General features: G+C 36.9%; 1 protein-coding gene across 1 annotated transcript in view; it reads left to right on the top strand.

Moving 5' to 3' along the window:
* The window catches only part of LOC138148523 (scavenger receptor cysteine-rich type 1 protein M130-like), a 131114-nt gene that overhangs the window by 30677 nt on the left and 76627 nt on the right, over positions 1-23810 (top strand). The window contains exons 13-16 of the mRNA XM_069071224.1: positions 7549-7746; positions 11363-11491; positions 12129-12185; positions 22258-22581. Coding sequence (XP_068927325.1) covers positions 7549-7746; positions 11363-11491; positions 12129-12185; positions 22258-22581 — 708 coding nt within the window. The remainder of the gene's footprint in view (positions 1-7548; positions 7747-11362; positions 11492-12128; positions 12186-22257; positions 22582-23810) is intronic.

Genomic DNA, 23810 nt, shown 5'->3' with positions numbered 1-23810 from the left:
TTTAAGGGAAATAAGGCAATCATAAACCGATACCTTGTGATCATCAGTTTCCATATGTGTAAAATGAAGGAGTTTAATTTGGTGATATGGGCTCCTTCCAGCTCAGTAGCTCATGATCCTTTGATAACTTGTCAACTATTTCAAATACGAGAAGAAAATACAGTGTATTCCCACACGATAATAACAGGATTGTCATCCAGTGGTTGAGAAAATCTTTGATGACAAGACTACTGTGAACTAAGTAACTGCTTAACTTAATTTGTATTTTAATTATCTATTTACATTTGGGAGATGTATATAATCAAGCATAATACATCACTGATTAAGTAACAGGTTAAATTAATTTAAGTTTTGTTAATCTCTATAATTTGTATATACGTTTGAAAAATAATACATATTTTTGAAAAACATTCAGCTATTGAAAGCATTTACTTGTTTATTAGATTCAATCTTGATGTATACATCGCTGGAGTTAAATAAAGATAAAAAGAACAAGACTTGGTGTGCTTCTGGATTCCAGGTCCCCTTGAAATAACTCCCAGGAGTCAGCAGCTCCCAGATTTAGAGACACTGATTGAATGTATTTTGACCATCATACCTTTTCCAGGTGGTCTCTCTGCAGAATCTATGCCTCATGGTCTTAATTCTGCATGTAAATCGTTGATGCCACTCTCCACAATCCGAGGAGGGGTTAGCACACCTGACACTATCTGTAGATATTGTGGAACACAGATTTCTTGTGTTGAGGATGGTCTCCTTGAGTAGAACCTGCTTTCAGAGTACTTTCCCTTCGTTAGGTGTAGTTCCCGGAGAGCGCTGATAGGGGGAGCTTGAGAGCCAGACACAGCCAAAACTTTGTTAGTCAAATTTGAGGCTAATTCTCCTCAGAGTCCACTAACTTTCACAATATAAAAGGTCCCCAGTAGGTCCCTGGTTTTTTCTTGTTACCCAGTTACTGACGGAGATGAGCAGACTCGATGTCTCCACTCTCTAAGATAGCAAAGACAAAACATGCCTCCTCAGGGCAATCCCAGATTGATCTCAAAGGGAGGCACAAAAAACTCATACAGCACATCAAGAAGGGAAGAGTTTTAACATAATACATGTGGAGAATAATTCGGATCACAAGATCTTATTCATGCAACAATTTTTCTCATGCAAAAATTAATGCTTGGCAATCAGAGGTTGAGAGAATTGTAGACCAGAGAAATGTCTTATCACCTGCATCAAAGGGGAATCTAATGATTGTTTTACTTTTTGTTGTTGTTGTTGAACTATTTCAGTTGTGTGCCGCTCTTTGTGAGCCCATTTGGGGTCTTTTTGGCAAAGATATAGGAATGGTTTGCCATTTCTTCTTCAGTTCATTTTACATATGAGGAAACTGAGGCAAACAAGGTTAAGTGACTTACCCAAGGTCACACATCTAGTAAGTGTCTGAGATCAAATTTGAACTCAGGAAAAGGAGTTTTTTTTTGACTCCAGGCCTGGCCCTCTAACAATTGCACCACTTAGCTGGACAATGGCTACTGAGAAGTTACTTCAGCTTTGCGATTTAAATGTTTACTTCTGTTTGTTTATGTCTCTGTACTTGTCTTTCTGTTTTTGGCAGCTACCTCTCATAGATTGTGAATGCATGGCAAGTATGACTTTGGCTAAGTGCAGATGACCTTATATCTTCTGTCTGCCATCTTCCTCATGACAATAAAGAATTCAAGTCACTAGCACCCTATCTCTGGATTGTAAAAACCATTCATTAAGTATTAATTCTCTAATTTTAATTATATGAGATGACTCAGTTTCCCTAGCTAGGATCTCATCATAAATGACAAATGACATCATTATAAAGCTTCATCATGAATTTGATATCAAGACAATTCTACCAAGTATCACCAATAAATTACCAGAATTTTAGTTCTTCCAACATCTAAATCTTTTTTCTTCTTTTTAATCAAATGCTGTATTAATTTCTAGCTTACATCATTCATTTCTGCAAGATTTTGAGTTACAAAGTTTCTCCCCATTTTCCCTCTACCTACCACCCCAAAATATCCCCTCCTCCAATCTGCTCTCTCCCATATCTTCTCCCACACTCCCTCCAAATTTCCAGTAGGGCACGGTGGATCTCCATGCCCCGGTGTCTGTATGTCTTATTTCCCAGTTACATGTAAAATAACATTAATAATAGTATATTGTTTAAACATTTGATTTTAAAACTTTGAATTCCAGATTCATTATCTTCCTCCCTTATCACCCACTCTTACTGGGAAGATAAGCAATTCAGTATAGGTTGTACATGTGTAGCTATGCAAAATATTTCCATAGTAGATATATTACAAAAGACTGACTATATTTCCCTCCCTCCTATCCCACCTCCCACTTGTTCTATTCTCTACTTTGATCCTGTCCCTTTTCAAGAGTGGGTGCTTACAACTTCCCTCCCCAACCAGCCTGCTCTCCCTTCCATCATCCCCCCTATCATCCCTTCCCCCCTACTCTCCTGTAGGGTGAGATACCCTATTTAGTGTGTGTCATTCCCTCCCTAAGCCAAATTCAATGAGAATAAGGTTGACCCATTCCCTTTTGTCTTACTGTTCTTCCCTTCCATTGTAACCATTTTCCCTTGATATGAGATAGATTATCCCATTCTGTCTCTCCCTATCTCCTCTCATATTCCTCTCTCACCTCTTAATTTCACCTTTTAAGTATCATCCCTTCCTATTAAATTGGTCCAGTGCTCTCTATGTATACCTGTACATATATATATATACACATTCACATATGTATTCATATCCCCATATACCCTCCTATACATATTATATATTATATGTATTCTATTCCCTTCAACTATTCTCATACTGAGAAAAGTTTCATAAGTTACAATTATCATTTTTACATGTAGGAATGTAAATAGTTCAACTTTGATTAAGTTTCTTATAATTTCTTTTCCCTGTTTACCTTCTCAAACTTTTCTTGCTCCTTGTATCTGAATGTCAAATTTTCTGTTCAACTCTGTTTTTTTCATCAAGAATGCTTGAAAGTCCTCTATTCCACTGAATGACCATATTTTCCCCTGAAACATGATACTCGCGTTTTTTTTTAAATTTTTGCTGGGCAGGTGATTCTTGGGTTTAATCCCAGCTCCTTTGACCTCTGGTATATCAGATTCCAAGCTCTTCAATTCCTCAGTGTAGAAGCTGCCAGATCCTGTGTTATCCTGATTGGGTTTCCACAATATTCAAATTGTTTCTTCCTGGCTGATTGTAATATTTTCTCCTTGATCTGGAAATTCCAGAACCTGGCTATAATATTCCTAGGAGTTTTCTTTATGGGATCCTTTTTTAGGAGGTGATCGGTGGATTCTTTCAACCCCTATTTTGCCATCTGGTTCTAAAACATCAGGGCAATTTTCCTTGAGAATTTCTTGAAGGATGATTTCTGGGTTCTTTTTTGGATCATGGCTTTCAGGTAGTCCAATAATTTTTATATTATCTCTCCTGGATCTATTTTCCAAGTCAGTGGTTTTCCCAATGAGATATTTCACATTTCCTTCTATTTTTTCATTTGTTTGGATCTGTTTAACAGTATCTTGATTTCTCATAAAGTTACTAGCTTCCATTTGCTCCAATCTAATTCTGAAGGAATTATTATCTTCAGTGAGCTTTTGAGATTCTTTTTCCAACTGGCAAATTTGGCTTTTTAAGGCATTTTTCTCCTCATTGCCTTTTTGAGCCTCTTTTGCCATTTGAGTTAGTCTATTTTTAAGGTGTTATTTTCTTCAGTCATGTTGTTTACTCTTTCATAATTTTCTTGCATTGTTCTCATTTCTCTTCCCAATTTTTCCTCCACTTCTCTTTTTTGGTTTTCAAAGTCCTTTTTAAGCTCCCTTATGGCCTGTAACCAGCTTGTGTTTTTCTTGGAAGCTTTTGGTGCAGGAGTTCTGACTACACTGTCTTCCTCCTTTTCCATGCTTTGATCCTTTTTATCCCCAAAATAGGAGTGTAAATTTGGGTTGCTCTGTTTTCTTTGCTTCCTTTGCCTGCTTATGGCACCACTCAATTACCTGACTTTTGGGCTTTTGCCACAGTAGGATTCTGCTACCAGACAGGGGAGGTTCATACCAAATGCTGGGGTTTTCTCAGCTGCCAAAGGTATTAGTTGGGTGCCCTCTCTGAAACCTCCACTCACTCTGGCAAGCTGGTTGCACACCCCAGGACCTCCACCCTAGATCACAATCCAGATCCAAGCAGGTTAAAGCAAGAGTTATTACCCCTCAGACTGGTCACTTGGTCCCCATGCAACCTGCAGTCCAGGAGGTGAAGCTGCCATGTGGCAGCGCCTCAGCGGCTTCTTGCCCTTAGGGTAGAGGCTGACTGCACTCCCAACTACTGGATCCAAAAGTCCACACTGCACTGACCTCTCACTGTGTCCTTAGCATCTATGTGTTGATAATTTTGTAAACTGTCACAGCTGCTGAGGATCTGAAGTCCTTTGGCTTCTGGTCAGGCCTGCCCTGGGGCTAAGACCTCTGGCTCAGGAGGGGCTGGGATCGGCTCCCAGAGTGCTGTGCTGGCCACTTGCTGCCTGGCAGGCTGTCCTCAGCGGGAGGTTAGCTTCTCTGTGTCATATTGTGGGTTTTGTAGCTCCAAAGTTTGTTCAGAGTCACCTTTTACATGAATTGGAAGAGGTGAGAGCTGTATCCCCATGGAAGTCTTGTTTCTAATCCTCCATCTTGACTCCGCCCCCCCCCCCCCAACATCTAAATCTTCAGGAAAGTCATGGCCAGGAGAAATTTTGTTATGTTATATAATTGAGTTCTACAAACTGTATGTGGCACAACACATTTTCATCTAGACTCCTATTTCTGGTGTGGTTCATCATAGAAACATAATAGTATCATATCCTATCTAAGAGTTCTAGTAATGGAGTTTACTGAAGTAAAATTCTTTAGCACAATCTCTAAGCAAATATCCAAGGTGCTGTAGACTGACTATGACTACTCAACAAATATATCTGGGAATGGATTTATACTGCTTGAAGTACCTAGCATGGTCCTAGGTGGCATCATACATTAAGTGCTGGGGTTGGAGTCTGGAAGATGTGAGTTCAAATCTTGCCTCAGACAATTATTAGCTGTGTGAGCTTGGATAAGCCACTTTAACCCATTTGCCTCAGTTTCCCCAATTGTAAAACAAGGATAACAACACACTTTACCTTGAAGGGTTATTGTGAGGATGAAATGAGATAAAATTTGTAAATTACTTAGCTCGGTGCCTGTCATTTAGTAGGTGTTATACAAATGCTTATTTCTGTGTCTTTGCTATTCTCATTTTAGAAAATTTTTGTCTGTAACTGCAATTTTGTCTGAATTTTTGTCAGAATCACTTTCAATAATCTTTGAAAAATCTAGAAAAGTGCTGGAGGTGCCAAATCGACAGATATCTATTTTTAAAAGGGCAGATTCCAAGCTAGTAAGAGTGATACCTGTTAGAATCGAATGCGAAACAATACACTGGGAGCATGTAGAAAAAAAATACATGATAACTAAGTGACAGCCTAGGCTGACTAAGAAAAAATCAAGAGAAATGAACTTTTTGTTTTTCCAGAAAAATGTGACTTGGCTGATACAATTCTGCATATTTCTTGTTACTTGGATTGTATCCTGTGCTGGTCAGAATATGTAAAATGTACTGTTTTCAGTTCTGGGCATCATATTTTAGGAAATAGCATTCTCTGATTAACTAAAATGAATCTGGAAAGAGTGTGATAAGGATGGGAAAAAAGGCTGGAAATGATGCCATATGAAGGATGATTAAAAGAACTGGGTTGTTTACCCTGGAGAAGAGAGGAATTATGGTAAACATAACTGCCTTCAAACATTTGAAGGATGATACTATGAAAGCAGGTTCAGATCTATTCTTTTTGGTTCAGGAGGGAAGTAGGACTGATCAGTGAAAACTGAAGGGAAGTGGATGTCAGTTTAACACATTGGAATACTTTCTACCAGTAGAAACAGCCAACTGTGGAATGAATTACCTCGTGGAACAATGAATTCTGTACTACAAGTGAACTAGTAATACTGATTCTGTAGTGTTTACTATGTGCCAGAGACTGTGATGAACACTTGACAGATATTATTTATGTGATCCTCTTAATAGCCCTGGGAGGTAGGTGTTATTATTATCCCTGTTTTACAGTTGAGGAAACTGAGGCAAACAGGGATTAAGTGACTTGCCCAAGTTCTCACAGATAGCGAGTGTCTGATGCTGGACATGAAATTGTTTCTTTCTGACTCTAAGCCCAGTGCTTTATCCACTGTATCATATAGCTTCCTTGTAATCAAGTGGAAGTGGGTGACCATCTCTCACGGATATTGGAGAAGGTATTCTGGTATTTGCTGTAATTATTAACCTGAGGTTGAACTTTTACTTTTGTATTCTGACAGTTGTATTTCTTCTTCTTCTTTTTTTTTTTTTTTTAAAGCAATCGGGGTTAAGTAACTTGCTCAAGGTTACACGGCCAGTTATTTCTGGGTGTGGTGCTGAGTATCTGAGCCCGGATTTGATCCAGGTCATCCCGACACTGGAGCCGGTGCTCTTACTCGCTGAGCCACCTGTCCGCTCCTAAGCAATTGGGGTTAAGTAACTTGCTCAAGGTTACACGGCCAGGTGTTTCTGGGTGGGTGCTAAGTGTCTGAGCCCGGGATTCGATCTCCAGGTCATTCCAACACTGGAGCCGGTGCTCTTACTCGCTGTGCTACCTGGCTGCCCTTGACAGTTATATTTCAATATATTTGCTTCCCTTTACAATCCTATGTATTATATTTTATGCATCTCCAAACATTTTTCTGAGGAGTCCACAGTTCTCTCTATATTACCAATGACTACAAATCTACTCTCTAAATTCCATGACACACAAAAAGTTAAGAAGAAGGGTGGGAAACCTACAACCTTGAGGTCACATGTGATCCTCTAGGTCCTCAAGTGTGGCCCTTTGACTGAATCCAAACTTCATAGAACAAATCCCCTTAATAAAAAGATTTGTTCTGTGAAGTTTGGATTCAGTCAAAGGGCCACACTTGAGAACCTAGCGAGCCACATTTGTCCTCAAGGCCACAGATTCCCCACTCCTGTTTAAGAACCTTTCTTCTTTGGGTGGTTGATTGTACCAGGTGAACCTGTGGACTCTTCTAATATTTATGTGGCTAGATATACTGAAACTTTTTTTCATCCACTTATAGATGAATGTAGCCCATCTCATTAGGTATAGGAAGTTTCATGTAGAGTAGGGCCACAGTATATCATGAGGCATTGTTGACTCATTCTTGTACTGAACAGCAAAGATAGGTTTGCCCTAAAGAAAAATACTTTGCATCGATGTTAGAAATAACTTTTGGTTTGACAAGTCAATGAACCCAGAACATAGTACTTATGGAAATCATTTTAAATAAAATTAATTCATGGTGAAGGTTCATCCATTTTAGAGGCTTATTAGACATTATTCCCCAAATATGAGGCTTTAACATATTTTACTCATGTCTTCTTTTTTCAGTTTCCAGGACAAATCAGAATCCTTTCACTGAGGGCATCTATGAGGACCTTGCAGTGGGAGAGAAATATGAAGAGGTGGAAGAGAAAGATATCACTCTGTCAGGAGAAGAGTATGATGACATTGAAGAGAGTGAGAAACATCCTACTGAGAAAGGAGATGATGGAGAGGAAGAGGAGGAGAAAGCCGTCACTTCCTCAGGTCTTCATATTTCAGCTCTTATTTCCATTTTCTTTTCTTGCACATATCCGGAAGTTTTGATACCTGCTTAGATCCATAGACAATGGGAAAACCATGGACCCACTCTTTTAACAGTCAAAACTTCCCCTGTCAGCTATTTTGAGGATTCTCTATCACTACAAACCTTTTAGTATGGGATGAGTTTGGAGGTTTTTTAAAATGATAACATACCTGTTTATATTTCCACCCTCTTCTCATTATTGCATGGAATCCGCCTTTCTTATTTCCAGTCCAACATTTTGTAGTTGATTTTTTTGTCTCAGATGAGATTGTTTTCCACTCATTTTACCTTTTAAGTTTATGGCTTTTGTCCTTAGGTTTTCTATTATTGTCCCTTTCCTGTCCTAGACTGCCCTATCAAAGAGCACCTAGAGAACTTTGTCCCAGAGAGTCTATATAACACACATCTCTTTAAAATGAGGCGGATGGGGTCTTACTCAGCAAAGCTTTTTACTTTACATCCGTCAGCAATGACTACAACACTCCAGCAACAATGTTGAACAAACCCACAGATGGCATTGCTCTTGTGTTCGAGTCTTCCCACATGGGAAAGTGGAAGTCATTGCTAATGACTAAGGAAATACGACTGCTACAAACTATGTCTCCTTCACCAAACAGAATATTTAACTGGGGATGCCACAAAGAATCAGTTTTCATTGAACCCCACCAACATAGTCTTTGATGCAAATGTCTGATTGATCACAGATTTGATGTTGCAGTTTTATGATCAGACATAAAACAATGGCTTTTCATGGTGGTGAATGATGCAGACAGACCCAAGTTCTAAGTGCAGTACAAAGGAGAGATGAAAATTTTCTATCCAGAAGTTTCTTCTATGGTCTTGACAGAGATGACAGAAATTGCTGAAGCTATCCTTAGGAAGTCTGCTACAAATGCTATCTATCATCACAATACTTTCCTACCTTCCCAACATCAGGCCACCAAATATGCTGGAACCATCTCTGCTTTCAATATGTTCCTCAATGGACAAACTGCTTCTGCTGTTGCTTATGGCTTGGACAAAAAATTGGTACTGAGAGAAGTATGTTGATCTTTGACCTTGGGGATGATACTTTAGGTGCATTCGTTCTTATCATTGAAGACTGCATTTTTGAAGTCAAGACCACATCTGGGGACAGCCACTTGGGTGGGGAGGACTTTGACAGCTTCATAGTCAATCATTTCATTGCTTAGTTTAAGAAAAAACACAAGAAGGTCATCAATGAGAACAAGACTGAGCACCACTTGTGGACATGTAAATCATGTCCTGTTTTTCTAGTACCCAGGCTTATAATAAGACTTTCTCCCTTTATGAAAGGATAGAATTTTATACTTATGTTACCTATGCCTACTGTGAAGAACTGAATGCTGACCTCTTCCATGGTACATTAGACCCAGTAGAAAAGACCCTAAGAATGCCAAACTTGATAAATAAGAGATTCATGACATAGGGTGGGTGGTTCAACTCATATACCCAAGATTGAGAAACTTCTACAGAACTTCTTCAATGACAAAGAGCTCAACAATAGTATCAATTCTGATGGGACTATTGTCTATGATGCAGTTGCTGCCATCTTGCTTGGAGATTAATCTGATAATGTTCAAGGCTTGCTGCTTTGGGTTGTTTTCTTTTGGCATTGAACCTGGTGGTGGAGTTATGACAGTTTCGATCAAATGAAATACCGCTATCCTACCAAGCAGAGACAGACATTACCACCTACTCAGACAACCAGCCTGGTGTGCTTATTCAGGTTTATGAAGGTGAGAAGGTGATGACAAAGACTAATGACATGCTTGGGAAGTTTGAACTCATAGGAATCCGTCTTACCTCGAGGTATAATCCTCTAGTGCAGAAGGCACCCTTAAACATGTATTCTTAGGATAAGCTCACAGGTAAAAAGGATGAGATTACCACCACAAGTAGCAAAGGTCATGTGAGGAAAGAAGACATTGAATGCACAAGAGGTTGAGAAACACAAGGCTGAAGATGAGAAGCAGAGAGACAAAGTGCCTTCCTAGAATTCACTTGAATCTTATACTTTCCACAATAAAGGATGAGAAACTTCAAGGCATAATAATGATGAAGACAAACAGATTATCCTTGACAAATGTAATAAAGTAATCATGTGGCTGGATAAGGACCAGACTGCTGAGAAGGAAGAATTTAACCATCAACAGAAGGAATTGGAGAAATGTCAGCAACGCCATCACCACTAAACTGTGCCAGAGTTTAAGTGGCATGATTGGTGTATTCCCAAGAGGTGGAGCAGCTCCATCAAGACATATTTCTTCTGGCCCCATCATTGAAGAGGTCAAGTGACTACACCAGAAGAAAGAGAATTCTACACAGCTTTCCAAAAAGTTGTTTTGTGTCCTGCACCAAAGTTGCACTAGAACATCCCCTTCCTATAACCCACTCTCTTTTGATGATCTCATAGTAATTCCTGACACTGGCAGTCAGAGGGAGGAATAGGTATGGGTTAGCCAAGCCTAGAAAAGGATATAGATGAAGGGAAATAGGGCAGAATAAAAAGAGAAGGGGGAGGAAAGGCTATAGGTGTCACAGAAATGGGACGGGAATAGAGAAATCAGTTATAGAAGGGAAAGAAAAATGGGTGAATGGAGGAAAAAGAATAAAAAAAAACAAGACCTAAGAGAAAAGAAAAGAAGAAAATAGGAAAAGGAAGGGAGGAGAATGAAGAACAAAAGCATTAACACACGCAATTTCTGGCAATGGGGAAATAGAGAAATCTATTGTGGAAAGGAAGGAGAGAAAAATGGATGAAGAGAGGAAAAAGTAGAAGAATTAGGAACTTAATTATAATTAATAAGATATATAATTATATATAATATATTATTATAATATATAGTAATAATATATAATAAATATAAGATATAATAAAATATATAATAATTAATATTAATAACATTAATATTAAATAATAAAATATAAATAAAAATATATAATAAGGAACTTAACTTAAGAATAAGAGAAAACAAAAGAAAGAAATGGGAAAAGGAGAGAAAGGGAATGAAGAATGAAAGCATCAGCACATGCAATATCTGGAAATCATGAGATCATGGAGAAAAACAACTTGGAGGAGAGGAATTGCCTGGAAAGAAAAAAAAAGGAAATATGTATAATATACATGCTATGTATATATATATATACATGTGTGTATGTATATACATATATTATGCACTATACATATATATTTGTAAAACACCAGTCATGATAAAAAGTAATTTCTTTAGTCTAAGAATATTAAAAAATCATAAAATCATGTTTGGTATACTTGGAGATGAAAGGCCAACAAAAAAATAACAACCCCAAACCACAGGTTTTCCCACTGTAAATCTAGCCTTTTCCCCACCATACCATAGCTCCTGAAAAGCTTTTCAAAACAAATCCTTTTCATATTCTACAAAAGTGTTTTTTTAAACTGGTGTGGTACCAGTATTTGATTGAAACCCAGGGAAATTATTGACTACATGGAGGAATAGAGGGAGTTTCCTCTTTTCAGCTACTCATTGTGAAGAGTACCATAGAGTAATCAATCTCCCTCTAAAATTTTAGGCTTGGCATCTTGTCTTATGGACACCGATGAGCATCTTATGGAAGAAAGTGACCAGTCTTTGCCTCCTGGATATGATGATGTTGAACTGGATATTTTAGGGATGTCATCGTACCAAGAGAATTTAAAATAAAACATCTCATGAGACCAGAAATATATTCTTATCCTCTCTTGAATCTTGCACATTGGGGAACATTGTAATTGTTTATGCTTCTAATTTCACTAAAAATGTCTTTACCAGCCCCAGTTTTTCTTTCCTTTCATGATTGGTCCCTGGATTTGTTATCAAATCATGCCTGAGTTGTCTAAGTAATTATTGCCTTCATGGGGATTGAAAAAGATGATTGGCAATTGGCTTGATTTTGCTCTTGGAGACATTTTAAGTTCTAGAACTGTGTCCCATACACAGCATGTCCTATCCTCTCATTTTACTGATGAAAAAAGTTGAAACCCAGAAAAATTAAGTAATATGTCAAGGATCACACTGCTAGTGATTGATTGTCTGAGTGATAGTGATATTCCTGACTTCAAGTCTCTTGTTCCATTCATGATCCCATGTTTCTTGATGATAACTGAGATGAATAATATCTTAAACAAGTATAGTAAATACACAATACAATGCCCTGCATATCCAGTAGAATGTATGATTCTGGAGGACAGAAACTATTTCACTTTTGCCTTTATATCTCTAGACCCTTGCACAGTATCTTGCATATGTCATCTTCTTAATCAATAGCTATCAAAATAATTGATTTCTCTTATCTTTAGTGGCTGTAAATATAACAGTAAGAAAGTTTGGTATCAATGAAAAGGATAATGGGATTGGTGAGAACACCCATATAGAAACAAGATCTTGTTCACAAGACAGTTAAAAAATAGTATTTTATTTTTTTTGATTACATGTAAAAGTAGTTTTCAACATTCATCCTTGTAAGATTTTGAACTTCAAATTTTTCTCTCTCCATCCCTCCCCCTCCCTAAGACAGCAAACTGTATTAGGTTATAAATTAGTCATAATGCGAAAGAAGAATCGGAACTAAAGGGAAAAAAAACATGAAAAAGAAAAACAAATAAATAAAAAACAAAGACAAGTGAAAATAATATGCTTAGATCTGCATTCAGACTCCATAGTCCTTTCTCTGGATGTGGATAGCATTTTCCATCATGAGTCCCTTGGAATCATCTTGTATCATGGCATTGCTGAAAGGAGCTGTCTATCAAAGCTGATCTTCACACAAAGTTGCTGTTACTATGTACAATGTTTTTCTGGTTCTGCTCACTTCACTCAACATCAGTTCATGTAAGACTTTCCAGGTTTTTGTGAAATCTGCCTGCTCATTCTCTCTTATAGAACAACAGCATTCCATTCCATTTATATACTGCAACTTGTTCAGCCATTGCCCAATTGATGGGCATCTCCTCAATTTCTAATTCTTTGTAGTAAAAAAAGAGCTGCTATAACTGTTTTTGTACCTGTGGGTCCTTTCCCCCTTTTTAAAATCTCTTTGGGATACAGACCTAGTAGTGGTATTGCTGGATCAAAGAGTATGCACCATTTTGTAGTCCTTTGGGCATAGTTCCAAATTACTCTCCAGGACGACTGGATCACAACTCCACCCACAATGCATTAATATTGTCACATCTTTACCAACATTTATCATTTTTTTGGTCATATTAGCCAATCTGATAGGTGTGAGGTAATACCTCAGAGTTGTTTAAATTTTCATTTCTTTAATCAAGGGTGATTTAGAGCATTTTTTTTCATATGACTATATATATAGCTTTAGTTTCTTCCTCTGAAAACTGCCTATTCATATCTTTGATCATTTATCAATTGGGGAATGACTTGTGTTCCCATAAATTTTACTAAGTTCTCTATATATTTAAAAATGAGGTATGTATCATAGACACTGGCTATGAAAATTGTTTCCCAGCTTCTGTTTACCTTCTAATCTTGGTTGCATTGACTTTTTTAGAGAAACATTTTAAATTTAATACACTCAAAATTATTGATATTGCATTCCATAATCTTCTATATCTCCTATTTGGTGATAAATTCTTCCCTTCTCCATAGTTCTGACAGGTACACTGTTTCTTGCTCTTTTAATTTTCTCATGGTATCACCCTTTATGTCTAAATCATATATCTATTTTAATCATATCTTGGAATCTGATGTAAGATATTGATCTATGCCTAGTCTCTGCCATTCCATTTTCCAGTTTTCCCAACAGATTTTGTTAAATAGTGAGTTCTTATTCCAGAAGCTGGAGTCTTTGAGTTTATCAAACCATAGATTACTAAAGTCATTGACTACTGTGTCTTATGTACCTAACCTATTCCACTGATCCATCACTATATTTCTTAACCAGTACCAAATAGTTTTGATGATTGCTACTTTATAATACAGTTTTAGATCTGGTATGACTAATCTACATTCTCTTGCATTTCTTTTTATTAATTCCCTTGATATTTTTGATCTTTTGTTCTTCCAGATGAATTTTATTATTATTTTTTCTAGCTCTGTAAAATATTTTTGGTAGTTAGATTAGTATAGTGCTGAATAAGTAAATTAATTTAAGTAGAATTGTCATTTTTACTACATTAACTTGGCCTACACATGAGCAACTGATACTTTTCCAATTATTTAGATCTGACTTGATTTGTGTGAAGTGTTTTGTAATTCTGTTCATATAGTTCCTGGGTTTGTCTCGTCAGGTTAGACTCCCAAATATTTTGTATTGTTTCTCCTTTCCTTCTAATCTTGGTTGCATTGGTTTTGCTTACACAACTTAATTTTAGAGGTATTCTAGGAGGTTAATAGAATGTGTTTCTGAGGTTACATAAATGAACTACTTCTCATCTTGATGTCTTACTGGGCTGAAATACATAAAATCTAAATGTCACTCTGGTCTTTCCTTACTTTCTATTATTCCAAATAAACTCAAAGACTCACTAATTCTAGTGTAATCAGATTAATGAAGACACTTTGAGTTAAAAAAGCATTGCCCCCAAAACTCAAGCAGAATAGTTCCAGTATTAATGGAGTAAGGAAAAAAAAATTTGTGCTATCTTAGAAAGTCAAATAATCAGTCAACAAGAATTTACTCTGTGTGTGTGTATGTATGAGTTTCAGAGAGCTTAAAAAAGGGACATAGCAAAAATAATATTATTGAGCAGCTGACAAAGAAGCCTAGTCATTGTTCCCCTATGATACTCTAGGCCCAAGGTCAAATGATCTAGGGTAGCCCCAATAGAAATTAGTGGCATTTTGTAATGGCAAGCAAGGAAGTACTTAGCACCTTGTTTCAGTTATTTAATTATTTAGCACCTTGTTTCAGTTCAAGTTTAATCTGAGCCTTTTCCATGATTATATCAAGTATTTGTTAAGAAACAGAACTTGTGAAACCCACAGTGGGAGGAACTTGTTGATGCAACAGGAAGGGGACAGAACAAGGAGGAAATAATGGCCATATATAAAGAGAAACCCAAGCTGGGAGAGAGCAGAACTGAGAAGGAGAACAGTTGTGGAGGCCAGGAACTCTGTTAATCTGTTCTGTCTGGGTTGATTTTTGTTTGTGATACTTTATACAGAAGTCCTGGGACCTTACTGGAAGTACTGAAAGAGAGGATTTTTTTTTTGTTTACAGAAGTCCTGGAAGAGGGTGTCAGAGGTCCTGGGACCATACTGATGATTTGTGTTGAGTTCTCAGACCTTGTTGGTGGATTTGTGTTGCTTTCACAGGCAGATAGTGAATTGATGATTGTGATGGTAATGTTTATGAATGTTATTGTGGCTCTGTTGAGTTTTGTTTTCCCAGAAACAGAACCTGTGTAGTACTTGAGGTGGACTGGACACTGTGAACTTCAATATGTAACTGGATGAAGAACTGGATGAGGAGCTGAATGAGGAACTGAGAGCTGCCTACGTTTGAATCCAGGTGAGAGCTGGGAGATTCAGGCAGGAGCTGGACCCATGGAAGAGGAACCATGGAATCTGGGAGGCAGCCTTGAGTCAAGATGAAAAGACCTCTCCTTGGGTACTAAGTGGGGATTCAGAAGATCATGATTTACTGTGGCCTAGAGGTGGGAGAACTTTGTACTCTGTACCTTGTACTTCTTAAAGATGATTGATTTAAGGATGATTGGAAACATATTTCCAATCAAGAAGAAGGAAGACATTTTGACAGAGATTAAGACAGTGTGACCTAGGGGTGAAGAACTTTGACCTTTGTACTTTGTGTCCCTTAAGGAGGCTTTCTCCTTAAGGATGATTGAGTTAAGGATTTACTGAATGATATCTTTTGTTTAAAACTATCTGGCCACTTTGGTGAAAACTATGTGGCCACTTTAGTGATAAGTTGTTATGTTATAACATTGTGAATGCTGTACTTTGGTTTCTGTGAATGTTTTGCTTTAGTTTACTGCTGAATAAATAGAGAGTTCACTATACTATGTTATCAGAACCTTAGAGCTATTCACAGCAGCATTCCTCTGGAAAGCTTCTTGTGCTTGGCTTTACCCCTTTTTACAGGATGCTATGGGCACCTCTTTTCAAAGGTGAGAAGAATTAGATGGGCAGCTGCATGTAATGTATTTGATTGACTAGTGTTCTTTTATTACTTGTTTTAAGATTTTTTGAAATGAGGGTAGAGGAGGGATCACTGGGAAAAGTGGGTGGTATAAAAGCAAAAGATTCAATAATGTTAAAAAATAAAATATAGTGTACCTGACTTGTCCTACTTACCTTATGTGCCTCTTGCAAAGATTAAATGAAATGCCTGTGAAAGCACTTCATAAAGTGGGAGGTACATATAATGATTTCTGTCATATACTATAGAGCATTTAATAAAGTGTTATACATAATAATTATTGAAACTCTGTCATGAAGCTCAGAAATTTCCTGAGTTTTACTGTTAATTGAGAGTACTCACACATTCTAGGCAAAGATACCTTTGTGAAAATCTTATTTTGATCAAGATCTTTTTTATTTCTGAATATAGCTGTACTCCCTTACCCAAGGAGCCATCCCTGGTAACAAAGACTAAATTTAAAGACAAGAAAAACACCTAGTTAATAGACTTACACCATATATCCACCATACCTTACAGTTTATACAGTTTTATTTTATTTTATAGTCATATATTCTGAACTCTGTAAAGAAGGAGAAGGAATTCCATTTACTCAACCCTTCTCTGAGGCCAATAATGGCATGAAAAATAATTTCTCTTTGCTCTGTTATAGTCATTGTGTATGTTGTTTTCCTTTTTTGATTTATTTATTCCTTACTACTTCATACATGTCTTCCCTGGGACATATTTTCCCATGTTTCCCTGAATTATTCATATTCATCAACTCATCACTTAGTAATATTATCTTGGGGGAGTTGGTGCAATGGATAGAGTGCTGGATTTGGAGTCAGGACGACCTGTGTTTAAATGTAGCCTCGGAAACTTCCTAGCTGTCTGACCATGGGCAAATCCCTTAACCACTGTTTGCTACTGAAGAAGGAAATGACAAACCATTCCACTATCTTTGCTGAGAAAACCCCATGGAAAAGGGTCTGTAGGATTATAGAGTCAGACATGACTGAAATGACTGAAGAACAATATTACATTCCATTCAACTATTGTCCTACAATTTGTTTCACTAATCTCCCAGATGATGGGCATCTACTCTTTTCCCAGTTCTTTTACACCACAAACGTCACTGTTATGAATATTGTGGCATTTATGAAGCCTTTCTTTTTTATTTTTTTTTGTTCAGGCTCCTTGAGGTATATGCCTAGCAGTGGTACTTCTGTGTCAAAAAATGTGGACATTTTAGTCACTTTAAAAAACTGTATAACTCCAAATTGCTTTCTAGAATATTTGGAGTGATTCACACTTCCACCAACAATGTACTAGTCAAACATTGATATTTTTGGACAAATTGATAAAAATCTCAAGGGTCCATTGTCTTGATGTCTGTATCTACATGACGCTTTTTGTTTTTTAAAGATGGTGTGTCCTTATCACACACTAGCTGGAAGCACAGTGGTTACTCATGGGTTGATCACACTCTGATCAGCATGGGAGACACATTGTTTTTGACTTGGACTGGTTCATCCCTTTTTTGGCATCCTGCTGGACCCCTGACCACCATTTTAATGTTGAACTCAGTACAGACACCCAACTAGTTTAGTCCACTGTATCTAAGATCTCCCCAGTTTAGGAAATCCAGTAGCCTCAACCTCGCTAATCCCTATGATCACAGTTGAATGCCACCATACCTGCTACCAAGTATTCAGATGGAAATACAAAAATATTAATTATATCAAAGAATATCAGAGATAGAAAAGAACTCAGAGATCATCTAGTCCAGTGCATAAGGAAACAATAAATCCACTCTAAAGTGGTCAGCATCTCTTTGAAGACCTATAGTGACAGGGTGTTCACTACCTCTAAAAGTTCCATTTGACTTCTGAACAAATCTATTTATAAGTAGATTTTTTTGCTTCTCTTGATCTTAGACCTATTTGTAGCTTCCACATATTCATTAATCCTGCTATTGTCTTGAATATTTTTAATTATTCAATGTTCTGAAGACAAAACATTTGGTGCTAAAATGTCTCCTTCTTCTTACATTGGTTTTGATGAGGAAATACAACCCGTATGTCTGCTATTGGGTGAATTTTACATTTTCTGTTGAGATAGGAATGAGGAAATTGTATGGGCATGGTTGAGAGGAAAAATGTTCCTGAGATAAAGTAAACATGAATAGCTCCTTTGTTTAGGGTATTGCAGATGGGATTCCTGTTTTGTTAGAATAGGTGAGCATTTGGGTCATAAATGAGCATAGGACATGGTGTTAGAATGAATTATAGAGATCATTGAATAAAACTCATTAAAAAATGAAGAAACACATACCCATAGAGGTGGAGGTCACAGAGGCAATAAGTATCAGAGGCAGGATAAAATTCACTAGTTCCTTCTAACCAATAAGTCTATGATTCTGTGACTTTTATTAGTAAGGAGTGGTGGAACTTATGTCGCAACTTTGTGAAAGCTTAAGAAAAAAGAAATGAGGGGTTTGTGAGTTATTTATTTCTGTCATGACTGTTAGTACTTACAAATTAGTACCATAATTAGAAACTAACTTGAAGGAGAATGGATTCTATGGCTCCTGCTCTGTGGAGTTGTATGCTTTTATTTTCTTGGGGAATTTTTTTTTTGCCATTTTACATTGCTGATAATGTTCATGGAAAGGCATGTTTGTGGGGAAGAACACTTAGGAGAACTAACAAGAATGGAATCTACGTTTAGCTCTTTAGGAACTGGGTATCTGTGTCTGGGGGAAACCCACAATAACGGGGCTTCTTTGCTCATATATGGTGCTTTTTGAAGTTGTCGACCCCATTGGCTATTTGGCTGCACTGAGAGCAGATGAAGCTTCTGATAATGTCTGAAAAGAGACTTAGGGTTTCCACTGGCCCACAACTTGATGATGTCATGGGTGTTTGCATCTACATATTTGTTTCATAGAATGTTATTTTTACTCTTTACTTCAAGAAAATCCACCTTGGCTCTGAAGGTGCAGTAAGAGATGATCAAGTGGGCCAGGAAAGTCGTTTTCTCTATTCTAGGAGCTGGGCTTCTTCTCCTTGCTCTCTGGGTTGTCCCTGTTGGTAAGTGTCTTATTCTTACAGCACTTTGTATCTCTCTAATGCCTGTCTCATAAATTATTTCCTAACCTAGTTATTTGTATATGTTTTTTGTATCTTCCCACTAGACCATAAGTTATATGAAGGCTGGGATCATTATTTTTATATCTATCCCAGATCCTACTACTTTTTTCAACATGCAGTAATTAGTTCATGCTTATTGAATTGAATATGTTCCTTCCAGATCTTCCCTTAGTGTGCCTGTTGAAGTGCCATGATCCATCATATACCTATACTTCAACCAAAGTAATCTTTTAAGTCTTAACTTTCCCCCACATCTGTGTTTTGCTTATGAAATTCTATACACCTAAAATGCACCCCCAATATATTTATCCAATTATATGTCCTTTCATCTCAAATGTTACCAATCTGTAGAATATTCCATGATTCTTCTTCTTATAATTCAAGATGCAAATGATCTTTCTTTTTGAACTCCAAAGCACTTTATCTGCTCGCTCTTATTGTCCATTCATTTGTTACATTGTAAGTCTATGTGCCCATCTTCTCTTTCTTTACCTGACTGTGAGGAACTAATGAGTAGTGGAATATCTTATTCATATTTTTCTCTATAGTGCCTATAGCACTTAGTAAGAATTTAATAATTTAAGTGGATTAAATGAAAACACTGATAATGATGAGTTTATGAGAAATATCTCATGTTTTTCATACTGCTCTTACTTGTCGTACTTCTGCTGATGCTACTAATAGCCAGTATTCATATAGCCCCTCAAGGTTTACTAAGCATTAAAATATTATCTCGTTTTAACCTTACAAAAACCCTTAGGAGTAGGTGCCATTTTAAATCCCCATTTTAGATATGATGAACCTGAGACAGAGGTTAAGAAATTTGGCCAGAGTCATGCAAGAACTATGTTGAGGCAGGTGCGACCTCATATCTTTTTTACTCCAAGTTCAGTATTCCCTGTGCTGCCTATTTGCCACCCAAGAGAGTCCATCATGGAGAATGTTTTTGGACACAAGTTCTGTACTTGTTCTTGAACATTTTGACTATGTATTTTGACTGCTGTTCTTTTATATCAAATATATTCATCCACTTCTGTACTTAAAAGGCCCTTTCTTCTCACCAAATTACATATTCTGTCAATGTCAATAAAAAGTCATTCATATGTTCTCACACTGTGCCCATATTCAATTCTTCATGATGGATAAGCCCTTTGTGGTAGCTGGCATACTTGGGAATTTTTCTGGAATTTTAGGAATTTTATGGATACTAGGTCATCCCTCAGGCAGTTCATTTGGGAAACCCTTGGTCTTACCATATAATTAACCCATCTCCATTTCTGGTTGTATATAGTCTGTAGACAGCTTTGATGGCAGAGATGTGGTGCTAACATTATCCTTTACTGAATGGTTCAGTGACCATGACTGTCACTTATGTCAAACAAGTAAACAGTGAGTTGGCTTCTCCAAATCTCAGTAATTCTTGTAGGCTTCATGACTCTCACTTCATTTGTGATATAACCCATTATTATAAATTTTTTCATATGCCATTTTTGGGTTTCATTGATCATACTTGGGCTGGTTTCTTTGGGAAATCTACTGTAATTCTATTTAAGATCCAGTGATCTATCATGTCTGTCTTCTCTCGGCTTTTTATTCTTGTCATTGAGGTGTTGTAGTTTAACTTTAATATACTTGGGGAAGATGTAGTTTAAATTTTCCATGTGAGATTTCTGTGGATTCTTTCTATTTGAACATTGTCATTTTGGTGGAATAATTGTAAACAGTTTTCTTGAACGTTTTGTTGCAATACAGTAATCAGATTTTTGGTTGTTGTTCAGTTTTCAGTTTTGTCCACCTCTTTGTGATCACATTCTGGGTTTTCTTGGCAGAGAAGCTGGAAACTTTTGCCATTTCCTTTTCCAGAATGTTTTACAAATGAGGAAGCTTAGCTTTTCATAAATTTCCTGAAGTTTCAGCAATGCTGATATTGCAGCATACTGACATATTCTAGTCTATCATTTGTTTTTGAGTGGTTTTAAAAAAAAATTCTTTCAAAGTTGAGCAACTTTCAAGGTAGTTTATTACTTCAGCTATATTGTCTATGACTTTTTTTGCCTGTGGTAAAAACATTGCTTCTTTAATTTTTTTTTTTTTAGTTTTCTATTCTTCACAATGTTTTTAAAATGTTTTCTTTATGATTAATATTATAATTTAGCAATTCTGCCTTTGAAACTTTCTATTTTTTTCACTTTTGATATTTCTTCTAAATTTTTTTCTTTTGTAATTTTGTTACTAATGTTAATTCTTCATTAAATTATTTAAATATCTCACTTTTTAAAAGTGAAAATTTCTTAGAATAACTTACAGGTCCCTCCTCCCAATTTTGCTTCTGGTGTGTTAGCTGTTTTATCTACTCTGTTGTCCCCTTACCTTTTTATTTTTAACTGTTTTCTCCTTCACTTCGTTTTAATCTTTAGTAATTTTTTAGTTATTTTTTGTGGCTTAAAGCATATTTTCCTCTGTTGTTTTAATAATAATAGTTTGTGTGGTGCTTTAAGGTTTGGCAAATACTATACAAACATAATTTTCTTTGATTGTTACAACTTCTTTGGGAGGTAGGTGTTATTATAATTTCTATTCTATACATTAGGAAACAGGCAAACAGATTTTAAGTGACTTGCTTAGGGTCACACAGCTAGTAAACATCTGAAGTTAGATTTGAACTCAGGTCTTCCTGATTCCAACTCCAGAGCTCACTAGCTGTTTATTTTATTTTATTTTATTTTTTTCTGGTAGGAGTGTGAGGATCCTAACTTACTTTGCAACCTTTCTCTAAATACTCCCCTCTCCCCATCTTTAGTAATGAGGAAGTCAAGATTAAAAGAAATGACTTGATCCAGGTCATACAGTGAATTGGGCAACTAGGTAGTGCAGTGGGTAGAGCACCCCAGGATCTTTACCAAGAAAACCCTATGGAAAGTCCATTGGGTCACATGAGTCAGACATGACTGAATGACTGAACAGCATACAGTGAATTCATATTAGATCAAGTACATGAACTCCACATTTAGAGTTTGCTCAACATGAATGGCTGATACTGGTATTAGAATGTGTCTATGATTCTGATTTAGTGGAATATTTGGTGCCAATTCAGTTATAAGGGAGATTCTAGAAAATAATTTACTTAAGAAGTGTCTACCTTCCCTCCTCTAATTAATGTCTAATTACTTTCAGAAGATGAAGCTACAGAGCAATTGAAACTAGCATATAAACCACAACCCTGTGATGGAGTGGTAATGGTTAAACACCAGGGATCCTGGGGGTCCATATGCAGTGAAGTCTGGACTTTGGCAGAGGTCTCTGTGATCTGTCGACAGATTGGCTGTGGACAGGGAGTTGGTGCTCCAAAATTTGTCCCCTTACCCGCAGAAGCTTACCAGTCTTGGATCCATGATATTTCCTGTAAAGGCAATGAGTCATCCCTCTGGGACTGCAACATTGGGGAATGGAGTTATAAAAATTGTTCTTATGAAGGGATTGGAGTAGCTCTTTGTTTTGGTAAGTTAACATGTTTCCCCTCTTGTAAGCAGAAACTCTCCTTTGCCAAGGAATGAACCCTTTTGCTTTTTGTAGTTAGGAGCTTCACCTTTTGGGGGCAGCTTCAGTTAGAAAACACCCTGCCAGTACATCAACCCCAGGGTCTCCATCTGAGCATTTACATTGAGAATGTACTTAGTGTGGACTCTCAGGGCCCAAGGTCAGAAGGTCTGCTGTACTCTTAGAAAATGAAAGATATAATGTAAAAGCCTTTGTATGATAGATTTGTTTCAACAGGAAGAGTGGAGGTCTACGGCTTATTACAGGTTCTTTATACTTGGAGATGATAGAGAAAGTCAGGAGACAGCATCTCTAAGTCTGGACAGAGCTTAGGCAAATGCCCTCTAAATGGTGTCCAGATTAATTCTTGTACATAATTAGTGTTTTGTCCATTTTAATTGCTGTTGGTGGTACTAATAGTAATAGGGGAAAACAAACAAATCATGGGGATTAAAGGCCCAGAATATGGCTCTTTGCCTAACTGCCCAACGACTCCCATCAAATCTTCTGACTTTATATGTCACTTCATATGTGCCTTATATTTTTGGCATAGAAAACAAGGATCAGGTGCAGGATGATGGAGAGAAAAAAAGCAAATGTCAAATGCTGACAACATTTGGCAGAGCTCTAGTAATTTTTGGAAGTCAAAAATTGCCTGAGAATTCATTTTAGGCAGTAATATACAAATTATACATAACCACATGAATTCGATTACAGGTCATGTTTTGAAAATTGGTAAGAATTTTAGAGTATTTTAAGTTTAATTTCTTCATTTTATATATGAGGAGACTGAGATATGAAGAGGTATAAGTGACTTACTCATTGTCACACAGTAAATAAGTGTCTGAGGTAGGATTGAAACTCAAATCTTCCTGAGTCGAAGTCCAGCAGTCAAGTCATAACATTGCATAGCTGCCTCTGATTCAACAGAAGGCTTTTGTGGCATAAAGGACATAAATATAAACTATCTATGTCTCAATATAAATTTATACCAAACTTTATTTTGACTTGGAATTCTTTAACTATGAGCCTTTATATTTATCTCTCTATTAAGTTTATCTACATATCATTTCACTATCATCTCTCTTTTCTCTCCTTCCTTCGTTCCTTTGTTCCCTCCTTCCTTCCTTCCTTCCTTCCTTCCTTCCTTCCTTCCTTCCTTCCTTCCTTCCTTCCTTCCTTCCTTCCTT

The sequence above is a fragment of the Petaurus breviceps genome, unplaced genomic scaffold, assembly GCF_028583685.1.
Source record: "Petaurus breviceps papuanus isolate PSGF00001 unplaced genomic scaffold, PetGlider_PUasm1.0 90825, whole genome shotgun sequence".
In the NCBI taxonomy this organism is placed as follows: Eukaryota; Metazoa; Chordata; class Mammalia; order Diprotodontia; family Petauridae; genus Petaurus; species Petaurus breviceps.
This window is presented reverse-complemented; position numbering and strand designations above follow the sequence as displayed.